At 42.7% G+C, this 22,392-nt stretch overlaps 1 protein-coding gene and 1 long non-coding RNA gene across 2 annotated transcripts in view; both read left to right on the forward strand.

Annotated features, from left to right (window-relative positions):
• LOC116705674 (uncharacterized) overlaps nucleotides 1-5,477 on the forward strand; it is an 18,769-nt gene extending 13,292 nt beyond the window's left edge. Inside the window, exon 3 of the long non-coding RNA XR_004335985.1 lies at nucleotides 5,467-5,477. This is a non-coding gene — a long non-coding RNA (uncharacterized LOC116705674). The remainder of the gene's footprint in view (nucleotides 1-5,466) is intronic.
• LOC116705503 (carbonic anhydrase-related protein 10) overlaps nucleotides 1-22,392 on the forward strand; it is a 205,151-nt gene that overhangs the window by 154,446 nt on the left and 28,313 nt on the right. The window contains exon 4 of the mRNA XM_032541706.1: nucleotides 21,552-21,737. Coding sequence (XP_032397597.1) covers nucleotides 21,552-21,737 — 186 coding nt within the window. The remainder of the gene's footprint in view (nucleotides 1-21,551; nucleotides 21,738-22,392) is intronic.

Consider the following 22,392-nt stretch of genomic DNA (forward strand, 5'->3'; position numbering starts at 1 on the left):
CAGAATAGGTTTCCATGGTTTAATTAAAAAAAAACTGTCTGGATTTACTCTGCAGAGATCTGAGGACCAGGTAACCATAGTCCTCAGATTGGACAGATAGTCTAGCTAGCTGTCTGGATTTACCCTGCAGAGATCTGAGGACCAGGTAACCATAGTCCTCAGATTGGACAGATAGTCTAGCTAGCTGTCTGGATTTACCCTGCAGAGATCTGAGGACCAGGTAACCATAGTCCTCAGATTGGACAGATAGTCTAGCTAGCTGTCTGGATTTACCCTGCAGAGATCTGAGGACCAGGTAACCATAGTCCTCAGATTGGACAGATAGTCTAGCTAGCTGTCTGGATTTACCCTGCAGAGATCTGAGGACCAGGTAATAGTCCTCAGAAATCAGCCGCAGGTTAAAACAGTGACACAAAAGAAGGAAAATGGAAAAGACATGTTGCAGGCGGAATTTCCTGCAGCAACGGAACAATCACGGAAGTGGAACGCAGAGGATATAGACTAAACTCATCTTGACTTTCATCATTAATGCATCCGCAATCTGCACTTAATTGTCTCCTAACTCAACAGGATTGAACTCTGCAATCTAGCATGAACAAAATAAAATATCAATCTTTCAGGCAAACATGCAATAATATTGGTGACAATTCAAGTGGAATACTCTACTCTCTTAGTTCTGCCTGGCGTGGTTTGGAGAGAAAAGACAGTTACAGGCCCAAAGGGCCGAGTTATGTAACCTAAGAGAAGGGAGTGGTTTTAGTCTACTATATCATTTTTTCATTCTTTTCAGGAGGTGCGGATGCGTGAAATTCTTTACACACAGATCAGATGCAGTCAGGACCTCTGATGCCTGAACCCTGACATTTGGCTTACGGGACAAATACTGTATGAACCTCACTCTTCCTCTGTTAATCAAAAATAGAACTCTTTTGGTTTGTAGTCCCTGAATGCCACAGCTCGAACCACGCATATGATCTGGGCTGCCCGGGAGAGCAGTGTAGCACACATCTGGTGAGTGAGAGGGTCAGTTATGTGTGTGTGAGGAGCTGACCGGGACAGCTGGCTGGTGGTTGACACTGAGGCCAACTGATGCAGGGATAAGTGCAGTCTCTCTCACATGTACAGTACACAGACACACAAACATTAAAAGTAGAGCTGCTGTAATGCAAGCGGCTGTACGGCGCCACCAAACCGCAGAGACAGAGGTGATAATGTGGCTGAGAAGGGTGTGAAAATATAAAGCCATATACATGCTCTATGTAGAGCACAGACAGATGTAAACAGTGCTGTAAAGAAGGAAGGAAAAACATGCATGGATGGGCCTCTGGATGACCTCGTAGACTGCAATGCTGCCTGATTCCTCTGAGTGCAAATGTGTGTACATATTTTAAGATTCGATGGCACTTGTGGAGAGGTGGCAAAAGGCACTGCTGCTAATGGTGCGTGTGTTTGTGTGTGAGTGAGAGAGAGAGAGAGAGAGAGAGAGAGAGAGAGAGAGAGAGAGAGAAAGCAAGACAGGGAAAGAAAGAAGGTATTGATCAAACTCTGCAGGAGCAGAACTGTATTTCCCTGAGGCTTCAGTGTGTGTGTGACTTGCTTTCAATGTCCCCCCCCTTTCTTTTTCTTTCGTTCTTTTCTTTCCTTATTTTTTTCAGTCAGTGGAAATGTTTGAGATGAGTAGTTGACTTTGGAAATTACGCTCACACATTAGAAGTAGAAATTAGGATTCACTTTGCTGATTTGGATCCTTTCATTTCCGTTCAAAGATCATTGACAAGTTATTGACTCTGTAGGCCTATGTACAATTATGTTTGCTAAGCAAGTAAAATAGAAAATAAAAATTGGTTTCATGTTCAGGTAGCTGTTGAAAGATTTTTTCAGTCTTTTTCTAAGCTAGGCTAACCAAGGGTGAAAATCTGTCTTTTTCTTTCTGTCTTCCTATCCACCCGTCTGTCTCTCTTTCTCACAAGAGACATAGCTGATCAAAATGGAGGCTGTGTGCCCTCGCGCGTGTGTTCAGGCTGAGTGTGTTGTAAGGATTTCACTTTATCCCGCCATGGTGAGCATCTCTCAGCAGGTTTAGCATCCTAGTAAGCCGGAGGATCCCAGGGGTATAACGGTAAATACATGTGCATGTGGGCGGCTGTGGCTCAGTGGTAGAGCGGTTGCCTGCCAATCGGAAGGTTGGTGGTTTGATCCCTGCCCCTGCAGTCCAACGTCAAAGTGTCCTTGGGCAAGACACTGAACCCCGAGTTGCCCCCGATGCTGCTCATCGGAGTGTGAATGTGTGTGAGTGTTTATCTGATGAGCAGGTGGCACCTTGTACGGCAGCCTCGGTCATAGTGTATGAATGTGTGTGAATGGTGAATGTATTCTGTAGATGTAAAAGCGCTTTGAGTAGTCGTTAAGACTAGAAAAGCGCTATATAAATACAGCACATTTGCATTTGTGTGTGGGTGGGTGGGTGGGGGCAGTGTTATTCAAAGGAAGGTTTTAAAGTTCCAAAGCTCACTCTGGCGCTCGCTCGCTGCTCTCCCTAAAGACAAGACATTGATGTTTTACTTTCCAACAAGTTGTTTCGGAATAAAAGGCGGAAAAAGAAAGAGGGAGAGGTGTGCTAAAAAGGATGCTACCCATCAGAGTGCCAATACAGTGCAGGAGTGGAGGGGGTTTCACCTTAATGGATTGAGAGGATAGACAAAGATCACTCAATACCCTCTAAAGCCGACTTCTTTCCACTGTGAATGAATATTGAAGCAAATCAATTCTTCAGTCTCAAAGTTGACAGCAATGTCCTGCATAATGATGTGACTGCTATCTAAATATGTCCGGCACACACAGCGGCGGGTGAAGCACAATGAAGAATGTGCTGTCAGACGTGTCCGAGTTATCTCTTATCTGTTTGGACAACCCAGTTCTTCCTCGCTGGTATCATTTCCGTGCAGCTGGGCGGGGCTACTCTACATCAGAGCTGCTCCTCAATGCGGAAACATCCATCAGCCACTGACCAGACATGCCTAATGGCGGCCTTCACTTCCACAATGCAGATCATTTAGAAGTGATTACCTCGATGCAGCTGCTATCCCCATTGACTGACATTAGCCCTGCGAGTCAACTCGGCTTGATTGCCGCGATCGATTCCCGCCGCCACCCAAGGAAGCTAGGGATACCACTGGGTATCGATCTGGCATTAGCACGTCCGTTAAGAGATATTGACCCAGTGTGTCAATATGACTGGCATGTTAATGTCTCAGTCACCTAGCAACTGCCAGTATCAGGAAACCACGAGAGCAAACCCTATAGTTTAGTAGTACATTGCTATTGTTCCGTGGCTAGAACATCAAAATGCTTGATAAGCACTTTTGTGCACAATTGTGTTTTTATATGTATTTTTTTTCAAAGAAGATATAAACTGGCCTGGATGAGTGTTTTCTTTCCTACCCTAGGAGGGGTTTGTGCTGTTGCTGGTAGTTGCCATGGTAACGTTTGTAGCTTAGTTTTGGTGAACAAGACGTCGTGACATATACGACCCAATCAGGAGGAGAAACGTCGGTGTCGGCGTTGCCAAAGGTCTCCGTTTGGAAAACACCAGAAAACGGGGAAGGAGGGTTAGGGTTAGCCTGAAATCAGCGTCCTAGCAGAGATCACTTCTGGGTCACGCAAGTTGCATCAGTTGAAAATATCAAAATTAGATGAAACGCTTGTTTAAAAAACTGATTGTTTTGGGGGGTTATTTAGAAACGAGTATTGAAAAAAAAAAAAAAATACTTAAAAGTAATAAATTAATGCTAAACGGATTTCAGATGATAATGGTGATAATCTGTGGGGTTGTGACTAGAAGGAACACAGTACAGTCATTTTAACCCTTGTTGATTAGAAAACACTTCTGATTGGTGCTGATTGGTGTCTGCAAACAATGCCTCACTTTAACAGTAAGCAGACACTTATCAACTTAAGCATCCATTTGAGTTTCAGACTCAACTACATCCAATATTCTATCTCTTTTTCTGGCTCTTTAGCTGCCAAATGCTCCACCGTGCTCACTAGCTCATCTCTATCTTGCCGTTTTGGGTACGGAAGGTAACAAACATCGGGTTAGCAAGTTTTGGCAAAAACAGAAAATCAATGCAAGCTAACAGAGGTCTGAAAGCTCCATGACTACAGATACAGATATCTTTATTTATTTAGTTAATGCAGTCCACCAAAACATATGGTTTACACCCATTCATACTGCCAGTCATCGAGGACAGTGGGCGCACAATGAAAATACATTGTGGAAAGTAGAAAACATCATCTTGTGTTTTTGGTACAACATGGCTGCTGCAACAGTACCCACAGGGGTTAACAGCTTTGTGTGTGTGTTGCATTTTGCACAATCGGTGTGAAAGGAACAGAGGAGATCCATGTGTATGAAAGCATGCTAAGTTACATGTCTTTATATATCTGGGAGAACCTGCATTTTCCTCATGGGGATAACAAAGCACAGGTTGAACTCGAGTTTTCGGTACATCTAACATGCCTCCTCACAGCAGTGTTTCTCTGATCTTTTACCACGAGAAAAACACCAATCTGTCTAGTTGTGTATTTCACTTTCGCTAATATGAAGGTTTCTTTGACTGATTTTTGTTGCTGCATGTTATTAAAGCAGTCAGACATTTGGTTTTGTTTTGGACTGTATTAGTAAGCCTCTGACCTGTTTCAATCAGGGCTGCACCAGATTACTGCACCGTCAGTCGGTGCAGCTGTTTTAAGGTACACCTACACAGCTCCACAAATCCAGGTTGTTGTTATATCCTGGTGCGACTGCAGGGGTTTTCATGATATGACTAGAAATATAAGCCTTCTGTCTGTGTGGAAATCCAGGAATTAATTTGGGTTGTTATTCCTATCTTGCTTTTTTTGGCATTGTATTACTCACATTGTTCTTGGCGGCAGCACAAAATCCCAGGTAGCTGGGGATGCCAGTCAACGAGAGGATGAATCAGTAATCTGAGGTAGCGCTACAATAATGGCGTGGTAGAGGAGGTCCACATCGTCATCAACAAATCTCTTTCTCATTGTGTGGTTCTTCAGAGAACTTTTACTGTGAATAAACCTCCCCAGGGTTGGACATTGTTTGGATTTTAACAATTCTGATTCCAATTCTTCCTTTTGATTCCTGTTCTTACCGATTCTCTATTCTATTGGACCTGAAACGGGTCTCACGCTGCTTACTGGGCTCCATGGCTGCAACACAACAAGCACCTGGGAGTATATCAAAACTTAGTTAGTTACTTGTGTTAAATTTGGAGCTGATGATCGGATTTTAAATCAGTTTTCAGTTCTCGATGCCCAATCCTTGGTATGATTATGTACTGTATGTACTGCATGTGTGGGCAGCAGAACATATCACCAATATACATTAAATATGATGTGATGTGCGATGTGGCAAACAAATGTGTAAATACTAGGTAACTAGGACTACAGTTGAAAATTAACAGAGTGGCTAACACTGGCACATTTACAGAAATGTTGATAAATGTCCATTGTCCTGACCAAATAAATCAATCTTAAATGTGGGTAAAAACCAAGACACTGTCATGGTTTTGTCCTTATGTCAAGTTTCTGTTTTAGTTGGTTTTCTGTTTGTTTTCATGGACTTCCTGTTTTATTTTGATATCCACTGTTTTTCTTCATTCATTTCACTTGCCTTCCTCCCTTTTTCTTTTTTCCCACCTGTGTGATTACCCACCCTCCCCCAGTCCCCGTGCTTAAATACTCACCCTTCCCACTTACCTGTGCCAGATTGTAGTTGTACGTAAGTCACTCTTTCCCGCGTTTCAAAGTGTTTCTCCGACTTTTCCTTTGTTCCTGACGACGATTATTGCCTGCCACGTCTGCACCTTTGCCTGCATTGTTCTTTAAACAATAAGCCACTTACCTGTGATTGTCTGCCTGAGTCGTGCATTTGAGTCCGCTATTGTACCGTGACAGACACACAAAAGTTTGGAAAAAATAAATCCGCTTCTAGTTCATGACTCCACTTGGATTTAAGTCTTTTGAATTAGAATAACTTGATATTCTCCTTCTCAGACATAGAAAATGACATCATACAAAAGTGGTCAGAGACCCAACCTTTATTCTCATGGAGGTCGTGAAAGACAAGAAGCTATTGGGGTTCAACGTGTGGTCTGATGCGTCTCTCGGCCACGTCACAGCAGATATTGATCCATGACACCTAATGTGATGTAGTGACCATCTCGGAACACTGATACATGTTTCTGATCCTGCAACACGTTCTCACTGCCACCGCGTCAAAGCAACGCTTGGTCAGGTGCCTTTGTTATTGAAGCAAAATGTCTCCTTTAGAGTCATATTTAGAGGCCCTTGGTCAGGACTCTGGACACTTTTTGACCCTCTGGGTCAGGACAAACGTTTAACTGTAATGCGGCACAGTTAGGTTAAGGAAAAGATGGTGGGGGGGTTACAAAATGAACGTTTCAGTGACACACAGGACCAGAATTGGACATGAACATCAGTCCCCATCCACCAACCCCAACCAACCTCCTTACGCATATTTGAAGTAGAGCGAAATGAGACTATATATCGTCTTAGTTTTTGGATATGGTATCATCGTAATATGGCATAAGTGTTGTCTTTTCCTGGTTTTAAAGGCGGCATTACAGTAAAGTGATGTAATTTGCTGAATTTACCAGACTTCTAGCTGTTATATTATTATCCTTTACCCACTTAGTCATTATATCCACATTACTGATGATTAGTTATCAAAAATCTCATTGTGTAAATATTTTGTGAAAGCAGCAATAGTCAGCACTACAATATAGTTATGGTATCAATATCAAGGTATTTGGTCAAACATATCATGATATTTGATTGTCTCCATATCGCCCAGCCCTAATTTCAGGTCTTTCATACTACTCTCTACCATTGTCTCTCTTAATACTACATAAACTCACTGCTGCTCTGCTCCTGACCGACGCTGGAGGACACTGACCAAGTGTCTGCATTTTACGAGTTGGAAGAGAGAACGACTTGTTACTTGTTTCTAGTGTTAATGAGTGGAGGACTCTGCAACTTCAGTGTCCCAACTTCAATGGGCAACAGATAAAGTGTGAAAGCTTAAAAACGACAGAAGGCCTCTGCTTTCCTGCCTTCCTCCCTCTCTTCCTCCCTTTGTTTCACTGGATCAGTTCTAAGTCTTTGATTCCGCTGTGCTTTGAGTTGTGCATTCAGCGACTTGAGCAGATTCCTTGAACCGCGTCTTTCATCTCTCCTCCGCTTAGCACACACTCATTTCACAGGCTGTCTGCCTGCTTTCTCTCTTGTTTCTTCTTGTCGATAATCCCAACCTCGCCAGCCTGCTTGTTTCTTTCTGTTGTAGCCCCGAGATGTGAACACACTGACCGTGAATCTGAAACAAATCACGCTGGGATTTATTGTCCACTGGCTTTATTCTATCGCAATGCGGTCCCACGGGCCTCTCCTGTCCAGGGGCTTTACACAAATCAGAATCTGTGGCCCCGTTTCCACCTGCCATTAAAATCAGGCCTGAGTGTTCTGATTACAGGTGGACAGCTCACACCTGGCAGTATGAGTGACCACTTCTCCGCTCTACTTTATATGCAAATAAACACGTACTGTGTGTGTGTGTGTGTGCGCGTGTGCGTGTGTGTTGCCGTTCTAAACGTCCACATGTTCCACCAAAACAAGTTCCTATCCCAGGCTATTCAGCAGAGGCACCGTGGCTCCGTCCGGCAGTTAGCCCCGCCCAAGACAATTGTGATTGGTTTAAAAGAATGCCAATAAACCAGAGCACGTTTGTCTCCAATTGCATCCATGTGGTGTGGACTAGCCGGAACCCTCGTCCGCAGCGCTGAGGAGGAGGAGTTGCGTTGATTGGTCAAAATTGCTAGTCGCACCAAAGTCATGGTGATTGGTTAAATTCTAGTGAATTGGCGCAAAATCCTGGAGGGACTGCTAATGTGGCCTAGGACGTGGTCTGATGTGGTCTGAGTGATCGGATCTAAATGCGTCCTTAGACTTATGTACACATGTGTGTGTGTATTTATATATATATATCTCAGAGAATACTGTTTCCGTGCTTTTAACAATGTTTGTGTATATAGTTAATGACTGCAATGACATTAGATAGTATTGTGTGTTTATTACTTTTTAGTACTTTTATATTCAGGTACGGCACAGCAGTTCTGTTATCCACAAGCTTCTGCAATGACAATAAAGTCTATTCTATAGCAGCTGTCCACTCTTGATCCGATCACTCAGGACGGATGTTATTGTAGGTGAAAATAGGGCCTGTGATTCTGAGCTTTGAAACGCACCCCAGCCAATAAACTCTGTCGCCAGTCTCCGCTCACCCTCTCATAAAAAAGGCAGAGTGATAATAATATGAAGTTTAAATTTGGAGTTACTGCTGCCTTCGCCGCATAAAGAGAGCCTGAGGGCCAGACATTGGGCCCTCCCCTTATACAATGCCCAGTGGATCGTTTCTTACCACAAACAAAATAAATAAATCAGAGCAAGTACCCAGGAGCAAAGTGTGTGTGGGCGACCTCCCCTATTTTAAGACACATTATGAGGTCACATTTCCCTCTCCATCTCTTTGATTCACTTTCCATCCCCACCCTCGCTTTTTTCCTCCACAGTCGTCCCTCCGTTCCCACTTTAGCGCTCTATTTTCTCACCAAATTGCAGCAGAGCAAAGTGATAATGTAGTTTCTTTGTTGTGTAATTTGCTCCCCTGCTGAGGTTCTTTTGTGTATCAAGTTAAATCCCAGAGAGCACTGGATGTCAGAGACATAATCTGTTTGGGTTTAATGTCCCTCATCTTCAAATGTGTTTGCTAAGTGATTTTTAACTGAAAGCCTCCCAAGTTCAATCATGACAACAGTTACTTAGGCTGTGTTCTGTTTAAGTGCTTTCCAAACCACTCCGAGCTAAACACAAACAGGGCTTTCCACTTGGCCTCGCTGTTGTCCCGCAGTAGTGTGATGTTGGAGCAGCTGGAGCTGTGGTGTGAATCCAGATCTTCACAGATAGATGAGATACAGTACTTCATGCAGGCTGACGCATACATATGGCTCTGCTTTTTAACCAGCCCACAATGATAAGTAGGCCGACGGTAGCTTTGCAGTCGCGCTGTCTGAATGCTAATGAGGATGGCAGCACAATCAGAGCAGCCTCCACAGCTCCTGCAGCGAGCTGCGAGTCGACAAGTATTCTGACACTAATTTAATTTAATCCTGACCTCCTTTCCTCCAGTACCCAGTGAGCAGTGGGGTATGTTTGAGGGTTCAAGACCCCTGTGTGAACGACACACACACACCCCAGCGTTTACCCATTCCTTTTGGCTCAGTGTTCATGCTGGGTTAAAACCAAAACTGGATTCTGCGTTGAAAGCCAGCACATTTCTTGTGAAACACTAAATTGAGTTTTCATGTGAAATAATTTGATGACTTTGTATGGAATGGGTAGGAATTTGATATTTAATCAGCATGAATCTCTGATCTAAGTTGGGAAGCAACTTTAGCAAACTTTTGAAGTAAAAAAAGGACAGTACTCTCTCTAGCCCTATTCAGTACTTAAGTAGAAGTAGCACTTCTATAAATAAAATAAAGAGCCAATTACAGGCACTCCATGTATTTTCTGAAATACAAATACAGAAATAATATTAGCAAATTATACTGTACTATACAACAGAATGGGTCCATCATTAGTGATATTTTAGATAGATACTTTATTCATCCCAAAGGAAAGGTATTATATACTGCATCTATTATATTCCTGGATTATTATAGCTGGTGCTTTAACAGGTGAGCAGCAACAACAGAGTGCAATTATGAAATTGCATGAAAGGGAAATTCTCAAGTAAAACTTGACCTTAAAGCTGCGTTACTTATGACACGTTATCCATTATGAAGCTGATGAATGAAAGCAAACAGTCGCCGAAGAAGACTCCCAGACACAGAGCAACAGTAGCATTTGTGTGGAGTCATGTTTCTGTTTTCTTCATGTTTGTATTGCTAGACCTTTCCCCACAGCTCTGCAGAGGAGGGTCTTGCTAGCCTAGTTGAAGTTGCTGTAAAACCCAAACCAACAAGCAGAAAGAGGCCAAAATGCAGCGTATTTCTGAGGGGGGACTGCAGAGTCAGGTGATAATTCTCTGTGAGTTTGTCACAATGAGCAAATCTTTCCACACAACACTTTTCCTTATGTTAACATAATTAATTAATTCAATAATCAGGAGAGACATGTTTGCAGATATGCAAAAAGGTTTATTGTACAGCAACAAGTCTTTGGAGATTAGACTCCATCGTTATACTAATAGTTCGTACATAGGGGTAGAGAACCATCATACCCCCCCCAATGGAATCTAGACACCAGTGGTGGCAATGAAGGAGGTCAGCTGGAGTAGAGGACTGGAGGTTGAAGGGGGGGTGGACGGTACTATTGGTGGACATACTTTGCCTGAAATGACAGCTGATAGCAAAGGGAGAAACAGATTGTGAAGTTGTGATTGGCCCTTGGAATTTGTGTACAATTCTGATTGGTTAAGCAGGAAGGTGAACGCCTCCAACAGCTGATTGGAGTTAGGTAGAGCGTTGATGAAGAGTGAGGTCTTCCTGGAAGGACTTACACTGAGATACATTCCAATCAAGAGAGACTAGTTGCAGATATGCAACCGTTATACATGCATGATTAAATGTATATTTATTTGGATAACAGCTGATTTGATTTAGGAGAGAATCGATAAATAGTCAGGTCTTCCTGAAAGAATTCACGTTGAGCTACATGAGTCTTGGTTACTGCAGCTTTACGTGGACGGCGTTAGTGCTGAAACATGCGTGTGTGTTGCTGTTTCCATCATGTGTGAGCCTCGTCGCCACTCTCGCTCCGTCTACCCTCTGTGATGTGGCTCATGAGAAAACAGATGGCATTTTGGGACAGGTTCCAGAACGCCACTTCCTACCGGTCCTCTGCCACGCTGTCATCTCGCCGGCATGGCCTCGGTCTTAATCAGGGGCCCGACGGATGCCACTTTACACCTGCGCACTGTCACTCAGCCAGAAAGCTCTGATGCAGAAGGCCTCATATTCCTCCGCTCCTCTTCTGATGTATTCCAGAAAAGACTTTCTCGGAGGAGAGAGAGCATCCTAGAGTCTGTTGGAAGTGAACCAAAGTAGAGAAATGACAGCCAGATGGTTTCAGCTGCTGTTGGGGGTCCCATAGTCCGGACTTTGTTTCCATATTTGTTATACGTGAAGGTTGAATTTTTTTTTTTTTTTTTAATCATTATTCTCTTTATCCCAAAGGCAGGTACAGTACTTATGTTCAGGGTATTTGTGGGAAAAAAAAGATAGGGGGGCGGGGTGTTTAACCCCCCCTACAATACAATGGATATAGAGCCACTCAGCCAGCCGTGCCAGAACACTGATTTATGAACTTTAGTATTCAATGGAAAAAAATCTCAGAATGAAATATCACAACGTGGTGTCCACATTAAACCCAGAGAACATTTCGAGGCGAAAATGAAATACTTTCACCCAGGAAACGCTTGTTTTAATCAAAACCACCATCTTTTTCCTAAACTTAGTGAGCCTTTTTGGCGCCTAAACTTCACTGTCATCACTTTTTCTCTGAAAAATGTAACTACCCCAGCCCCTGAAAGGACCGCTATTTAAAGGGGCCTGTAGCCGGCTCGCAGTCACCTGTTGGTGAGTAAACACGTCCACCAACTGCCGCTGATACGACAGAGCTCTGTAACCAGCGTCAAGGAGCTCTATTAGTGAAGTAGTGGTCTATTGGCACCATTGATCACTTTTCAATAATATTCTAAAAAGTGCTCTGTGTTATTTGTTAAAACTCATTCCTGATGTTCACAGCTCCAGTAATTGCATTTAAAAGTCTCTTTTTTTTTTGCAGTGGCCGGGTTGGCTCAGTTGGTAGAGCAGGTGCACATTTACATAGGGTCCAGGGTTCAAGTCCAACATGTGACCATTTCCTGCATATCTTACCCCTCTCTCTCACCAAGCTGTCCTGTCTGTAAAAGACCAAAAAAAATGATAAAGTCTCTTTATTAGCCGACTCAGCAGGTTTCCAAATTATTTCTGGATCAAAGTATGATATCAATATCATCTTTTAGAGCGGAGATCAACTCTTCCAATATGTCAGTTTGCTTGTAAGAAACTACCTTTTATTCTGTTAGGGTGCACTAGTTCCATAACTCTCATTCTGAGCACAACAACCCGTCAATAGCATCAAACATTTATCTTCGTACCTGTCTTCCATCAAAGCCATTGGCTGCCTTTGCCTGTCTTTGCCCTGAGGTAAGCACTACAATGTCAGGAAAGCGGGAGTGAAGAAAAGTCTATTATTTTTATTCACCCTCTCGATACTTACACCTTATATGTATGTGTGACCTTGCCAGAGCTGAGAGAACTTTTAAACTCGGGAAACAGCTGAACTCTCTTGTTATTGAAATCCCAAACTTTTGTCCAGTATTTTGATTGCAATCAACTTCTCAGATAGCAAAGCAATGACATTATGCCCAGCTTTTTACGTCTTCCCCTCTCTGCCTTATCAGCTGTTATTTGATTTCCAGCGACGGTTATAATCTGGCCGGCCGACTCTGTAGTGAAAGCTAGTGCTGTGGCAGGAATGACAAAGAGAGTGATAAGCTCAGGAGGAGATTTGGACCCAGCAGAGGGTCTTGTTGGAAAGACAGTTGAGTCAGTGGCCACTCATCACCGAGTAATTGGTAAGAAGAAGGAAGTCTGGTGAGAAATTGAGCAGTGAGTAGAGGAGCAATAACCATTGTGGGACAGCAAGCTCATCTGCTGAGAGCTGAATATTCACGTATAAAGTATCTTTGCATATTACATACCATAAAATTTTCAACAACAATTCCACAGCATCAGTATCTCAAACCTGTTCTCATGACTGTGGATAATCTAAAGAACACAATGTCAGCAATATTCATGTGGTGAATCCCAAGTTCTTAAATTACATCCATTTGCCTCCCTTCCTCGCGTCTAAGTCCGTCCCACCTAGGAAGCATGGGAGAGACGGGAGGAAACCATGCGAGGAGAGAGGGAACAAGGAAATGGGTATTTAGAGCGGCTTTCAGTTGCACAGCTTCCAGGAAGGCTGCTCTGGTGGATCCTTGATCATAGCTCCTCAGAGATCCATCTTCCATCCTAGCTCCTCGGGGCAGGAACAAGGGCTTTGAGCTTGATTTCACGAAGGAGGGACAGAAACACCAAGTGAGATCCATACATAGGGACTATTTATTTGGTGGAGAGTAGTTCCACATTGTTTTGCTTTAAAGAGTGGTTGGTGTTAGTTAATGTAGTTTTGCTGAAGTCTCAACAGAGCCAAACTAGCTCGGATTCACCCCAGTCTTCATGCTAAGCTAGGCTCCTCCTTATTCCAGCGCAATATTCAGTGCACAGACATGACATTGATTTAAATGAGTATGAAGTTCCTTGTTTTCTGCAAATAAAAGCTAGACTCATCATGAAAAACATCTTGGTAGCAGTTGAACCTGAGCTGTCATAGTTTAAAGTAAATGTGCAAGGTCATCCACCCCTTGACCTTCACCCCCTCAGGTCTACTGAGTCTTCTTCAAGAGCATAAGGGTTTGCACATTTAAGCACATCTTTTGTATTTTTTTTAAGGCGCCATTTAAATGTCTCCAAATTGTGCCATACCAACCCTGGTGATACCAAATTCAGATCACGTTCTCCGCCCAAACGGAGCTCCGGGCTTGGTTTGGAAATGTACCAAGAAACCTCCTTGTCAACAAGAGCTTGATCCAATTGATTTGGTCGGCAGCCGACTGTGATTGCTCTGTTCTCACAAGTCCAAACAAAGCCCACAAAGGAAGAAACTGCTCCAGGGTTCAAAGTAAGTGCCTCAAAAGAAACCTAGGCATCGGACTGAGGGAAAGTTGAAACACATAGGACCAAAGAAAAGAGAGGAGATTGAAGGGCTGCAGAAACCCTCCCTTGTTATCAGTCTTTTAGAATGGACTTCAACTCCCCCTCCTCAGAAGAGTGTTTCAGGCCGGTACAGACTCGTATGCTGAATCTAAAGCCTAGTTTAAGTGCATTCTATTTTGTTTGTGTTGGTGACATGAAAAGTTATCTTTAAATGGCATCATTGTGATGGCACATCCGGGAGACGCTCCAACAGCTCGTTTGAAATCCACTGTTCTGGCACATGAGACGTCTCCAGATAATCGTGGACACAAAGACAAACACATGCTTCCGGCCTGAGAAGAAAAAGAATCTGCTCGCAGCTTTAAAGGCTCAGAGAGGTACTCAGATTAAAAAATGTAACATAGTCACTTTGTTAAACCACACGTTCCCCTGACCACTTTCTTCTAATGTGATTAAAGGGGGAAGTATTGTCCCCTGTCCTCAAGGAGGCTCGTCACAATAAAGGAGCCTGAAGCCTCGGCGGCAGGATCCACAAGCTTTTTTCTAAACAGCCAACATTTCACAGAATTACTGAAAGGAAAATGTATCATCTGGATTGTGTGCATGGTGTGCTTTCGCTGAGGTTTGATTCCGAGTGTAGGGTTTATGTTGAAGGTGTCAGTGTGTAGTCAGGTGTTGAGTTTACTCATACCGTACCTTTTACTGTATGTAACAAGTTTTGTCATTAATATTTGGAATTTACATGTTTAATTGTGATTTGCTTCTGTAAATTGCTAATGGTGATTGTACAGAAGTCTGATGTTAAACAGGAAAAAAGCACATTTGTACATGATGTGCATCACTGTGCAGTCTTTCCATCAAGTAGAAAAGAAATCAAGTACATTTTTATAAACGAGGTCCCTGAGGTACCGGGGTCTGATTGGATTCCTGATGTTTTACATGGTCTAATTCATTTCCACTTTCTCCACCCATTGACTTTAACAGCCTATTTTGACTGTTTCCAGTCTCTCAGATGAGAGAGGGAGGGCTGCTGGGACACCTACGGCCCATCCTGCACCCGGCGCAGCGCGGCGCAAGTGTCTTTGCTATTTTAAAAACAGAAGCAGTTGTTAATGTCCCGTCCAGCACCCACTTGCTGGTCTTACAGGGAGGTGTGTTCAGGTGTGTTCGGGGCGTTTTGCTATTTTGAGGCAGCAGAAAGTGATCGCGTCATTAATCAACAACACCTGGTCTGAAGTCAATAACGCAGCATTTCATTGTTATTTTAATATGCAAAAGATTACAAATGTAAATATTACAGTGTAAATCCTCCATCATAATAGCAATGCACCAAGGTCCAGACGCGCCTGGCTGTTAAGGGAATGGGAGAGGACTCTTATTGGTTGACTTTATTTTACGCCCAAAACACACCTATGATTACTGAAGACACTATGTACAAGCATTTTGAACCATGGACCACGGACCCATCTTTTCACCGTCAAACCAACAAAAGTGGATTTGGACACGCCCTAACCGCACCTGCGCCAGGGTCTTCGATGGATGAAATAGGGCCCAAAGTGTTTCAGGCAGAGGAGCTGCAGCAGTAGGCAGTATGAGAAGCATAATATCTTTTGTGAACATCGAAGCATGCAAACCTCTTTTAGTTGACCCCAAGAGTACAAATATGATGCCAAAAAGGGATAGGGACTCTGTAAAGTCCAAACGCTTGTCAGCTTCCCAATCTTGGCATTGGAGGGGCTATATCCGGCAATTTTTATAAAACTCTACGAAACTGACTGTCCCACAAGCATGCCTGCTTCACCCAACGATTGGCAGGATTTGAATTTCTCTCCCAAGCTCTCTTTTTGTCCCTTCTGTCCCTTTAATGTGTGGAACACCATGAATGCCTCAGAGGAGAGACTGTGCCAGAGTGTTGGCTGTTAGCTCCATTCGTACGATTGTAAAGCTTTGCCTTTAAATTTGGTCGGGTGAGACTTTATACGAACCGGTTTGTTTCAAGCCTATCCTGGCTTTGACCGTATCCACAGAAATTGCAGAAAGAAAAAAATCCAAAAATATTAACACCGAACATTCAAAACAACATTGTCAATGAACCGGGGTTTTCAGACTTGTCCAATACCAGCCTTCTTCTTGCAAACTACCAAAACTGTTGTTTTTCTGCCCAGGACAGCACAATCTCTTGAAATCTGTGTCCAAATGGCTCCGATCTGTGTTGAATCTCTCATCACGTAGCATTACTGGAACTGCTGTTCTGGTGTGTGTGACAATAAGTTCAGTGAGGCGTCCAGTGAGGCGCAAGCCCTGCTTGTCTTCAATTCTTCACAGCTAGTCTTTTTCTTTCTTTCCCTTCTCTCCTCTGTCCTCCTTTCGGTCCCTGCTGCCCTCTGTAGACACATCTCCTCTATCCCGGTCCATTCCATTTAGTCTCCTAATCTGCACACCTTAATGAAAGAGCACCAGTCATCTTGTATTTTAATCAAATACATTATGCTTTCGCCACGATTCAGTGCTTACAGCTGCAGGCCTTTAGTGAAGATATTAAAACCTATCTGACAGCTGCACTGCACAGTTACTCTCTAATGTCTGGATGTAGCGTATCACTATTTTCTCTACCTTTACCTTTTCTCTACCTGTGTGGTGGCAGCTACACCAATCTGACATATTAAAACTAGTCTATTTGTTGCTTTCTTTCTGCTAAAACCATCCTTAATCAGGAAATGGTGGCTTTTATATTTCAGATGTAACCGGAGGAAAACCTGCAGCCTAATAGCTGAACATATACAGTAGTTAGTGAAGACTTCTTCTTGTAACAAGGGTCATTTACTCTATTGATCTGTGTTCAGATAATGATGATGTCCCTTGTGTTTTCTCATTACCAGCATGCCACTGATGTCTTCTATTACCGTACCTGCCTGCCACTACCAAGCCCGCCCCAGACGCTCAACAATCACCTTTATGACTTGTTTACGTTCTCCTAGCTATTACCTCTAATGTGGTGGTGCCTTGTGATCATCACTAGCTGTTAAGGGAGGTCCAGCACACAGTGCAATTGTCCTTTTTCGGCTCCATTGCTCCTGGAAGCCTCTCTTGTAACAAATGAAAAGCATGCTGCTTGAACAGAACGGGGTGTGTTAGAGGGGTTACAGCTCTGACATATGACATGTGATACCATGTGGCACTTTGTAATTTACACCAATGGACATAAAAAGCCTTAATATATATTATACTGCAGTACATTGCAGCACGATAGGAGGAAAATATCTCATTGCAATTATTTTGTCTGATATTGAAACTGCGATATATGATTCACGATATTGCAGGGAATGATACTTGTTGTGTCGTTAATCTCATTTTCATTGAGAAATATTAAAATAAAATAAAAATTGTACCAAGCTGTGTTGTAGCAATTTAGGATTTGTAGGCTGAGACGTCGCTGCAGCATCACAATACTTTCAGAATAGTTTGACACATATTTTGCCTTTGACAAATATTGCGCCCCCGTGATTTGGATATTGAAAATCCTTCAAAGTCATTTAGACATTTTTGTTGGTCTTCAACCAGTGAATTCTCTGTCCTCTGTCAAGGAAAAGATTTCAGGATAGGGAAGCAAGGGTTTGACTCCACAATAAGCTTTTTACGGTAACACTTGGTTTTCTACATTTTATTTTATTTTTTTATTTATCCTTTATTTAACCAGGTAATACCCATTGAGATTAAAAATCTCTTTTGCAAGGGAGACCTGGCCAAGATAGGCATCAAAATTACATCACATCATTACATACGTACAAAGACACACACATGAAAACCAAATATGCACTTACAATAAAATCTCAATTAAAACATTGACATGTGAGGGAGTCCAACTCAAAGCTTCTCATTTTCAGCTTAAAAATACTCAAAGGAACCAATTTACTAAGTTTCAAGTTCTTCTGCAGCAAATTCCATGTAAAGGGAGCAGAGTAAGCAAAGGCCTTTTTACCCAGCTCAGTACTGACACGTGGGACAGAAAACAAGAGTGACATGACACTGCCATGAACACATGACACTCACATGACACTGCCATGACACAGTCAAGACACATGAACCCTAACCCTAACAATAACCTGTCATGACAAAACCGAATGACACTTACTAAAAACGTGTTTTGTTTTGACTTGTTAACAATGTTTTATGACACGTTCATGACAGTTTAACCCTTTTTCCTCCCCCAGAGAAGAACAAACATGCATGTGTGTCATGATTCTGATGTTACGAGGCTCTATGATATGTTTTATCGGTTGGGGAATATTGAACTCTAGCTAAAACAAAATTTGAAATCGCAAATCGCATTGTAATCCCAATATCTGGCAGAATTGCAATTAGATTTTTTTTTTGGGTTACACTTTACATAAGAGTGACATGACACTGTCATGAACGTGTCATAAATATAATAAACAAGTCATAAACGTTCATGACATAATGCTTCTTTTAGTAGGTGTCATTTGGTTTGATGTAGTTATGGTTAGGGTTCATGTGTCATGACAGTGTCATGTCACTCTTATGTAAAGTGTGACTGATGTTTCATCGACGTGCTCTCAAGAAAAGACAGGAGAGCAAGGAGGCATTTCCTAATGAAGCCGTACGCATTTGTATAATTAATATGACAGTATAATGCTGACACATGAGATCATCCTTGTTTTAACAAACAATGTGTAGTTCTCTGCTTATCTATTTTCATGAATAGAGCCAGTCAGTGATTTTCAGAAATGCAGCCACTGCACTGAGAATGAAATCGGAACTCCCCAACCTATAATATATATAATAATAATAACTAGTTCACTATGCGCACAAGTGTCGAGACTCCAATAATGAGAGAGCAGATTGGAATATGAAGCCTCTGCTACGTTAGCAACCTTTCCACCACATTGACTTTGTCTGGTGAGTCTGTGTTTCTTTTCATTCTTTTCCTTAAAAAAAGTTTTTATTTGCTCTAGCAGTTTTCTTTTTCTTTTCAAAATCTCGATTATTAAGGTTGATCATTTGCATATTTAAGATTGCATCGTGTACAGCTTCTCAGTTTCTTCTGCCGTGTCCTCTTCTGTATTGCTGTTGCCGTTTGTAGGCGTAGATTTTGGGGAGGATGCAGGGGATATTTTAAGGATTTTTGTTGCTATGAACATGTGTAGGGTCATGTGCCAACAACTATTATAGCATCACTCTTTTTTTTTTTGAATTTGGAATATCTAAACACAATCAACAATTATCATCACCAGTCATACCTTAGACCTTCGCTAATGTTAGCTATGAATTGTGGTTGAAAAAAGAAGCCGCGTTTACGTAAATAAATTGACAATATGACAACAGTGTAATAGTTATTACAGGCCGATGCTAATCTGGCTTGGTCTGGGGGGGGGGGGGGGGGGGTCGGCTCTGTATTGTCTCTGCACAAGAGTCGAGCAATGGGCGTAGTTCAAATGACTCAATTGGATTGTCCTTCAACCAATCAGAGCAACGATCTGGATGACGTTCTTTGCATCAACGGGCTGCTGCGCTTCGGTGGCCGCCGTGTTGAGTGTAAACAAAAAGCAGCTTGCCGTCGCTTCTCTATCGTCATGGTGTTAAACACACCAATAGTGTGATAAGCCAGCTTGTGATTGGTCACAGAAGCGGGATAGAACGATGTACAGGTTTCCAGCCTGAGCTGCAGGGCGAAATCAAATCACCTGCAGATCAGGGGGGCGGGGGGGGGTTTAGCCAGACTAGGCCTATGCTCCATGCAACGGTCACAATCAAAGAATAGTGTGAGGCTATGAGGCAGGAGAAATAAAAACACAGATTATAAAACTCCTTCTAAAAAGACAGATGAAAAATGAGGTACTAAATACAGCTCTGTGAATGAAACATGTGAAGTATTGAACTTAAAATGAATAAAAATACGTAATTTTTATTGAGAATAAACCTGCCTCCTGTGTGAACGTAGCTGAACAGGGTCTTAACGTGGGCCATCATAGTGGTCTTAGAGAGCCTAATATTTTCTCAAGCGGTACGTGGTGTAAAAACGCTGGTCTAAAACAATAATGATGATGATGCTGATAATGGGAATCGAGAATCAATAAGAATTGTTCAAATAAAAAACTCTACCCAACCCTCATCGTCTTGCCAGGAAACCTAAAAGACTTCCCTTCACTCGTTTCTCTCTATCTTTTCTTTTTTGGGCACTAAATCCGACACACACCTCTCTACTGCTCCCGGTACTTATCTCCTCTTTCCATCGCTCCCTCTTCCTCTCTCGTTCTTCTTTCAAAAGATTGATTTTTCAGAGCTTCTATAAAATATTTACAATGTGTGGGTAGACTTCTTTCTCTGGGAATTTAGAGGAGTGGGTAAAAGCAGGGAGGCAGTGGGAGAAAAGGGAAAGCGTAGGGAGTGGAGAGAAGAGAAGAGAACGATAAGAGCGATGGAAGTCCACCCAAAGCCATGACGTGAATATCAATGGGACCCTTTGAAACAACTCCCCATTATAAATAAATAAACAGCTGCCCATAAAGATCGTTATTCAAGGCTTTTGTAATGCCGTGCTTCCCTCAGAAAAACTCTCAGCGTATTGATTGGGAGCAGATACTGTTGATTTCAACCTCTTTTCTTCATCTCTCCCTCGTCCTCTTCTTTTCACTCGAGGCTCTGCTCTTTCCGTTGTCTGTTGTGTTGTTGCAGTTTACAATATCGCCTCTCCCCCCTGCTACGATCGCTGCCTAATTAAATAAAGCCCCCAGGACTGGAACTGGGTAAGCTCTGTTGATGATACGAGCTGCAACAGAAACTCTGATTCCTAAGCTGTCAAAGATGCGAGACAACAGCATCTCCTTATTAATGAAACCAAAGCTCAAATAGCCGAAGAAGACTTCAAGAGACGTCATTTTCCTTTTTGACGCTGTCGCTAAACAAATGAAGTCAACCAGAAGACAGAGACTGACTATAGAGAATACACCACTAGCCTTCAGTAATGATTCAGGTTTAAAAAGATAGAATAGTAGACATCCTATCATGTAGCCAATTTGGAAAGGTTTTTGGATAATGGTGGCAGATCTTGTCGACTTTCATTTATGTATATCAATAAACCTGCTGTTTTGACACATTTCACACCCCTATATATTATTTGAGCAATAATAGTGTGTTCCATTTGCCTCAGAACTCGGAAGCTGGAGCTGGGAATGACGTGAAAAAAATCTGTGTTTGGCACTGCCAATTTGTTTTCTTCTGTCACGGTCAAAAACATCTAGAGAATCGTCAATTCTAAGCAAAAAAATCGTGATTCATACAAAAAAACAAAAGGAATATACCCAAGGAAACAAGGTTGAACAAGGGACAGGTGACAAAAACAAAAGTTTTAAAATTTTGGTCAGTGTATGATGCTAAAGGAGACTTTTTGTGTCAATAACAAACGCCAAAAGCACCGGACCAAGCACCGCTTTTCTGACACGATGGCAGTTAAGAACGTGTGATCAAGGTCTGCAAGGCGTCCGTTTGGATTTGCTGGTTTTAATTATATGTTTCTTCCTCAGAATGTGATTGCGTTCTTTTGTAATCAACTGTGTCCCCTCCCTTCTTTTCCAGGTGGGAGGGACGATGTACAACACTGGCCGTCACGTCTCTCTGCGATTGGACAAGGAGCATCTGGTGAACATCTCTGGAGGGCCAATGACGTACAGCCATCGTCTAGAGGAGATCCGGCTACACTTCGGCAGTGAGGACGGCCAGGGCTCAGAACACCTGCTGAACGGACAGGCCTTCTCTGGAGAGGTGTGTGCAGCTGTTTGTGTCAATTAAAGCCAATGACCGCTTAACTGAAAGAGAAATAAATCAGGGACCCCGTTCTACATACAGTATATGGTAGAAAATAAGTTGCATAATAAACTGCGGGCCATCTAAAGTCTTTTTTGGGCATAGAATACTAAATACTAAATTGTTAGCATGATTTTATAAAGAGCACAAGACTACGGGGGCGATAGAGCACAAGACTCTGGGAAAGGGAAGAAGTCGAGTTAGTAGCATAAATTAATGGGATGAGGTTGCATACAGATGGAGAGAAGGAGGAAGAGAGAGCTCAATGCATCATGGGAAGTCCCCCAGCAGTCTAGGCCTATAGCGGCGTAACTAAGAGATCAGGACTCTCCTGAGCCAGCCCTAACTATAAGCTTTGATAGCTGAACGCTCTGTTTCCTGGACCCAGACTGGAACCTGGTTCCACAGGAGAGGAGCCTTATAGCTGAACGCTCTGGTCCCTGGACCCAGACTGGAACCTGGTTCCACAGGAGAGGAGCCTGATAGCTGAACGCTCTGTTTCCTGGACCCAGACTGGAACCTGGTTCCACAGGAGAGGAGCCTGATAACTGAACTCTCTGGCTCCCATTCTACTTTTAGAGACTCTAGGAACCACCAGTAACCCTGCATTCTG

The sequence above is a fragment of the Etheostoma spectabile genome, chromosome 17, assembly GCF_008692095.1.
Source record: "Etheostoma spectabile isolate EspeVRDwgs_2016 chromosome 17, UIUC_Espe_1.0, whole genome shotgun sequence".
NCBI lineage: Eukaryota > Metazoa > Chordata > Actinopteri > Perciformes > Percidae > Etheostoma > Etheostoma spectabile.